This window comes from Pavona decussata, unplaced genomic scaffold, assembly GCF_977016875.1.
Source record: "Pavona decussata unplaced genomic scaffold, jaPavDecu1.1 SCAFFOLD_236, whole genome shotgun sequence".
Taxonomy (NCBI): domain Eukaryota; kingdom Metazoa; phylum Cnidaria; class Anthozoa; order Scleractinia; family Agariciidae; genus Pavona; species Pavona decussata.
This window is the reverse complement of record NW_028145641.1, coordinates 995,214-1,002,500: the sequence shown is the minus strand read 5'-3', so window position 1 is coordinate 1,002,500 and position 7,287 is coordinate 995,214. Positions and strand designations below refer to the sequence as shown.

At 39.3% G+C, this 7,287-nt stretch overlaps 1 protein-coding gene across 6 annotated transcripts in view; it reads right to left on the bottom strand.

Moving 5' to 3' along the window:
- Positions 1-7,287, bottom strand: part of LOC146457920 (cell adhesion molecule DSCAM-like) — a 106,637-nt gene that overhangs the window by 1,610 nt on the left and 97,740 nt on the right. For 5 of the 6 annotated variants that reach the window (XM_085091415.1, XM_085091416.1, XM_085091414.1 and 2 more), the window contains 5 exons: positions 6,279-6,641; positions 1,796-2,062; positions 1,573-1,697; positions 703-767; positions 343-473 (listed from right to left, as the gene is read on the bottom strand). In XM_085091415.1, coding sequence (XP_084947541.1) covers positions 343-473; positions 703-767; positions 1,573-1,697; positions 1,796-2,062; positions 6,279-6,641 — 951 coding nt within the window. The remainder of the gene's footprint in view (positions 1-342; positions 474-702; positions 768-1,572; positions 1,698-1,795; positions 2,063-6,278; positions 6,642-7,287) is intronic. The other variant, XM_085091417.1, reaches the window with a different exon arrangement.

The window sequence follows — 7,287 nt, the reverse complement described above, 5'->3', positions numbered from 1 at the left end:
ACGTGTGAGGCCATTCAACTTACTGAGATGCACCAGACTTACGAACCAGAATTAGTATTCGCACCAGCGCGTGTTAATTCGGCTTCAAGGGTGAAATCGCATCGCAAATGACTTGTACTGAAATGAAAAATTTGGACCACTATCATAAAAAAAAGGCTCTTTTGCGTAGATGTCCTCTTTTAAGTACTTTTCTTGTTGCTGTTCTTAAAGTCAAGTTGACACCAGTCTCCTGTAATTCAGTGGTAGGGCAACGTCGTTGTGATTCACAAAATAAAATTAGTCGCCTTCTGTCTGAGGTGGAAGCTGCCGATCTCAAAAAGAGAATGTCACATCTACACATACTTAGATTTATGTCCAACTTACTGACAACTGTCAATGGTCCAAGCTTGCCATCAGTTATGCCATTGAGGAGCGGCTGCAATGGATCACCGAACAGTAGCTGAACAATGGCTACCACACCAGTACTACCATTCCTAGAAAAGAAGAAAATCGGGAGGATATAAAAAATTGAAATTCTTAAGTAAAAAAAAATCAAAAAATTTATAGTAAAAAAACCTCAACAACAACAGGAATTTTAACATTTATTCTTACATTTTACAAGTTCTCCGTGATTGGCTAAAAACTCTTTTGACCCACCCTCCCCCCTTCCCTCCTCCACGGTCCCACCCTTACTACTCAGATTTATCATAATCAAGCACTTACCTGAATTCCTCTATGGCCAGTTCGTAAAGCTCTTTCTGTGGGAATTTTGTATAAACGCTTGCAATCTGTTGGCAAAAATATAGAACTGGAGTAAGCAATACAAAGTGGAAAGATAATATTTGTGTCTAACACAAACTAAGTCAGCTGATATAATTCCTCACAACAATGCTATCTTTCTCTTCCAATACTCATTACCTTTTTACCCTTTTTTCGGGGAAAACTGTACGTAGCTCTGCTTTCGTTTGTTCATTTACTGTTTTGTAAATCAAAGGGTCACCATTTATGCAGCGGGATTTTCTCGCATGCAGCCAGTCAACGACCTTTTTAAAATTATTTTCAAAATGAAACTTTACCTAAGACAGGCTTTCTTTTCGCAACTGCTTAAGTTGCGTACTTACTGCAAGGATCTTTTGTTCTATTCATGTGATCTTTCATCCGCAGTTCGAAAAATATGTTTCTTTTATCAGTTACATTTATTTATTCATCCTTCACGGGTATATTACGAACTGACATATGACCAGCTCCCAGTTGGCTTGATAGCTCAGTTGGTAGAGCACTGCACCGGCATCGCAGAGGTCATGGGTTCGAATCAAGTTACAGCCTATTTTTTTTTTTTTCAGGATTTCTTTTCACAACTGCATAAATTGCGTACTTACTGCGAGGATCTTTCTTCTACTTGATACTCCCTAATCTTTGATTATTACTAGTTTATAATGCTCATTATTATCAATAGTAGTATTAGCGGCAACGGTTAAACTGACACTTGAACATAAATATGAAAAAAAAAAAAATAATGTGCAGTACTTCTTTTTAAAGATGGAAACTTAATGGTCTCAATTGTTGTACAAAACATAATGAATTCTAACTTACTGCTGAAGTCACATTCGACGCTAACTGCTGATACTCAACAGATGCTTTGTTGCGAAAAGCATCCTTAAATTCCATTCCCAAAATTGTAATTCCAACTGTGAATATGTCACACTGGTTACTTGGACCTGTCAGAAACAAATGGTGCACAACTATTAAATAAAAACTCCAAATTTACAGCATTTAAATTACACAAATACAACATTTAAATGACAAAAATACTTACATCTTACGTTAACAAGGGCAAGACTTGACACAGTTCCATATCCATTACTAGCAGTACATCGGTATAATCCGACATGCCCTTTCTGTACATTAACAAGATACAGTCTGTAACCAGTGGCATTGACTAACTGATTTGCCTGTGTGGCACCTTCTCTTGTCCAGGTAATGTTTGGTCTGGGGTCACCGGAAGCATTGCACATCAGTGTCAAATTCTGTCCTGCATCAACTCGGGAAGTCCTTGCTGGTGGCACAGTTATTCTTGGAGGAACTAAAAACAGTAAATATTAACAATTGAAAGAGATTGTTCCGTAAATATAACAAATGTAACAATAAAAAGAGATTATTCAGCAGAACGAAATAAGCTCCAGGTATTTTAACTTTGACTAGTCATTTTAAAAATATTTTTTCAAACTTTTACATGAAAAAATAAATAGACAAATAAATAATTAAAAAGGGCAACGACAAGTAAATGAATACATGTAAAAGATACATTATTTTATAACTACTGACCAGCAAAAGGTCACAGTATTGCACTTTACATATATGTTATTGAACTAGCGTGAGGTCCGTATTGGGAAAATATTGGTCGAGTTCCTTTTCGGCTCGGGCCATAAACTTGCAAAAAAGGACGAGCGGACATTTCTTTTCTTTCTTCCAAGCGGACTTTTCTTGTACCACACTGCATTAGTAGCCTTTCTTTGATGTTTTATGGCCAAGTAGAATGGTGCCTCTGGTTGGTTCATCTCGATGGGCCTGTGACTTCTGAACAACTGATAGTACTTGACTGGACATCGCTCGTTATCAGTAGCTTGAGCAGTAGGATAAAATGCTCGGTGACCGCTTGCTTTGTCCTGCCCCTGGCGCGTCTTCGAACCTCTCTCAGCTTTCCAGACCAGCATTTCATTGCCTGTGTCCGGATCAGTTTCAAGGCTGACGTCGCCCCACTGAAGCCTTCTACTTTCATCTCTTGCTCTAAAGCCAAAATGTAAAGCCAGGAGCCGCCAAACTGTGCGCTGTTGAGCAACCAGGTTGTGCTCGCCAAATTCTCCTTCGGCAAAGAGCTTGTCTTCTTCAACAGCGGTGACTTCTCGGCTTGCTTGTGGACGATTGCCTTTCCCTCTCTCCACGACAAGCTGTTTTCTTTTTGCACTGAGGACTTCTCGGGATAGCTTGAATTCGCCACCTTGAATGAGATTGGCTTGTGAACCCGTCCCGTGGGTATTAAGATAACGCTGGATACTTCGTTGCAGGCAAGTCAGAGATCCAGGTTCGTATTCGTCGCCATTTTTCTTTCTCGCATCTTTAAAAAAAAGCGCAGAGCAGCAGATTAAGTTCCACCCAGGGTATTGCCTGAATCTTTCTGAACTCGTTCCGTTGGTGGCAAAATTATAACCATATTTTAAGGTCAGATTTGGTTTTCTCTGTAGTGCTTCTGGCCTGCTGTTGCTCAATGAAGTCGCGGTACTCTGAGGCCTTGTCGACGGAGTTTTCTTTGGTTTCTTCGTCGAGTTTGTTGTTTTCAGAGCTTGTTTTCGTTCCTTCGTCAGTGCTCTCGGAGTAAAACTCCGACGTCACGATTTAAACCGACAGTTTCTACTATATAAAGTAAATTGGAAACAGTTTTTACTTTGCGTTGTCAAAACTGAAACAGTTACCACTAAACACTAGACGCTAGCGGTCCATCTTAGCGGTCCGTATAGGAAAATTCGGACCGCTCAGGGAGCCAATAAAAATGCTCCTTTTCATCGCGGACCAGTTCAGCTATATAATAATACAGTGTATAACATTTTGCTGAATTAATTATTTATTATAAGCATTAATTTTTGATTTCCTAACAGTACAAATCTGAAAAGTGACCTAACAGTGCTTTTCTTGTGCGTGCTCTGGATGAGTCTGTTTATCTCACTTGTAATTAGCTAATGTATGTTGAGTGTTCAAGGTATCTTTCAAAGTCAGGGTGTCAGTTAAAGGAAACACTCACTCCGACAACAAACTTCGACGTCAAATTGTTGGAAATGTCTAAATTTTAGTTTGAAAGTAGAAATAACATTCAAGTGTGCTGAAAATTAGACATGATTATTGTCTATTTTCGCTTTTAAATTTCCCGCACGCCGCCATTTGGATTTTATAACGTCATACGGGTGCAAAGCTATTGTCAGTTAGCAGAAGTTCTTTTGTGTGAAACAATTGAGCAACCCTTTTACGTCATGAAATCCAACATGGCTGCCCCCGGGAAATGTAAAAGCGAAAATAGGCGTTATTCAAATCCTGTTTTATAAACACTAATTTATTGTTGTTTCTTTTGTTCGTGCTGTTCAAATCAACAGCTACTGTGAAACAACTCGTGAATACAGATTGAACGGTGACTAGTGGTAACTGTAACGCAATACTCGCATTATGCTATGGTACAAAGATTCGTGGACGCCATTCGAGAAGGAAATGTGACCTGAAAGGTATTAAAAAATTGTTCGCATCGTCTTTTGTTGGCCCAGGAATCGAAATATAAATCGCACTTAACGAGGAAGCCATAAAGGCTTAAAAGGTAACCTCATTTATTCCGCATTTATACCGAATTCTACGCTTCCTTTTAGCCGTTTCCCTCCGTGAGATTAAACTCAGTCCTTGAGTATTTTGTGGCCATGGTCCCAAACCTTTGACACATTTTGTAAGTTTTGAATTTTAAAGTCAAAGCGCGACAGTAAAAACGAGAACAGTCATTGTAAATGAATATGTTTTTACGTAAGTAATAAGTTCTTACGGATTGCTTCGGTTTTCCTTTTTTCCCCCTTTTCTTTGGTCTCTGTTGAGGATGTGACGTCCGCTCCAGCAGTGCTTTTCTTTGTCGTTTGGCGTCACTCTATTTTTCTTCTATTGCTTTTTCTTTTCGAGCAGTTTGAGAAGTCGGTAACTCGTTATTTTGTCCTCCTTGTCGCTATCCTGGTCATAGTTTTGGAGCATCCAGGTTTTTGTTAATCTAGTTGGGTTGTGTTCAAGGAACTTGTGCCAGTGTGTGATCCCGAAAGTTCATCGTAGTTGTCCTAGTACTGGTTTCAGCAAGCAACGTAATGTTACAAGCAAGACCGCGGTTTCAAATCTTACGATTCTCTTTCGTTAAAGATGTGTTTTAGGGAAAAGTAGAGGGTCATACTCAATTCATACTCAAATCTAGCCGAGTTTGTGTTTTAAAGCCACTTCTGTGGGGTATTAGAATCGCCGGAAAATGGCGCATTCATTACCCCCATGATATGATATGATGCAGAAACATCAGCACGATTGAGGAAGTTGGTATTCTTTCTTTTCCAACAATTCATTGAATGTCATGCCGAAAATACCACACGACGTGAAAGTTGCTGAACCAAAAGGGCGCCAAGTGAGTAATTGCGTGACATCATGGAAAAGCCGTCTGGAATTTTCTCAAATTTTTGGCACGTTTCCACCATTTACTGAACTGTTGTAGCCTGATTAATATACCCAGCCTACGCGTCTACACTCTGCAGTTTGCCAGTGACCGGTACCAATTGTATTAGATTAAATTGGAAACAAGTTTCATCGTTTACACCTACCATAAGCTTGAGTATCAACAGTGAATCTTATTAAAAAAAAAAAAAACACTTCTAGAATAATGTGACTCGAAGAGTATAATGGCCTTCGCTGGGAAAACGAACCCAGTGGTCCTTAACCTAGATGCAACACAATGTGGGCCACTGGTCGTCAATTAATTTTAGTTCAGAAATCTGGAACAGATTAGATCCTGCGACAAGGGAAACAGAGTCAATAGAGTGATTTAGCTTCGCGTTTACGGCTAACGCCAAACGGGTAACGTCAAGCCGCTGTTTGTTCTAAAATGCATAAACTTGTGTTTCTCGTACTCACTTCTCTCTTTTTCGTGTTTGCTCGATAGCTGTTGCCGACTGGGTGGAGGTAAGCTTAAACCAAAAAGGCTTCCTGTTTTTAATCAAAGAGAAAAATTCAGCCCGGCTGGCGTTTGCCGTTTGCCGTAAACGCGATGCTAAATCTCTCTTTAAACGCGGGCTGTCAAAAGCCATTTTATGATTCTTTTTTAGTTAATTCTACTTTTAACTCTTGTATATAATTTTTTTCATTTCTTGTTTCTTGTTTCTATAATTTAGGTTTTTATTTGTTCTTGTAATCTTTCAGAGGACCCTTCTGTAAACCACTTTCGTGATGTTGGTTTCCTCATTATCCTCAATGTGAACCACGTAGGAAATTAACGGATTTCGGACAATCGAGAACTTGCTATCGGAAAATTGGGACAGAGAATATCTCAAAACAAACGATCCAACACTAGATGGAAAGACCAAGTGAATAACACAGCTGTAAAGCCGCCATATAATAGTCTGAAACTTGCTATGTTTAGCTCCTAATGGTGGTTATGTGCAAGCAAATAGATTATTGCAAGCAATCAAGTACATGTAAAAGAAGTAAGCTCTTTTGAATTCGAAATAAGATAAATCTTCACTTACCATATACTTCAACAACTACAGAGCTCACCGCTCTATGAAAGGAACCACCCTTACTGAAAGTGACTTCAAGAGTGAATTTGTATTCCTTAACGTTGTCCACGTTGAATATCAGCAGCTGGGACGGAAGCTCCGCTCGACAGTATCCGCCAAAATTATCATTGAGTTCGAACGCAGTGTTGGGAAGTCTCTGCGCAATCAAAACTCTGTTTCGTCCGTCTACGTCCTCTCTAAAAAAGGTCAGCGCGATAATAGTTTCACCAACGTCAGCTAAGTACGTCCACACGAGTCTCACATTCTTGTTGTTTACTCCATCTTCTGCTATCTTGGTTGGTTTGTCGGGCTCTTGAGTCCAAATCAAAGCCTCTGAAATAGAAAATAATAACATCAGCTACGTTTTCTCAACACTAAAAAGCTACAGAAACTTACAGTAACCTTTATACAAAAATTTCTGGTCCTGCAAGGGGGTACCATCACACAAGACGTCAAACGAAATAGAATGATAAAAAAGTTGAAAATGATAGCCTTAACAGATTTTTTTCGTCATTCAAATTCAACAAAGTTCTCGATTGTTTCAGATCGTTGCAGTGACGCGAAAATCAGAGCGATCGCTACAAACCATCGCCAATACTGTCAAACGATGCATACATCTAGTCTGAAGAACTGAAAGTGAGATAACATTTCCCTTGAACGTCGAATTCAGGGAAAATTCACAGACAAGGATGCTCGTTTCGACAAGGAAAAACACAAATGGAGAAAAGGTAGCATAAGCACCTTTGATAAATGCTATGAATAGAATTGGTGAAGAACTGAATAAAAACATGCAAGTGGTAGGTGAGCCTTAAGGAACCTAAAGCAAGTTACTAACTGTGGATTTTGAATCTTTGTGTATTAGGTTTCTATGGTGTTTATCAAGTTACCGAGGGCGGATTTTGTCGCGTGATATATGATGGCATTTTTATGCGACAGGATGTTCTGATAAATCGATTGAACATCGTATTCTCAGTCCTTG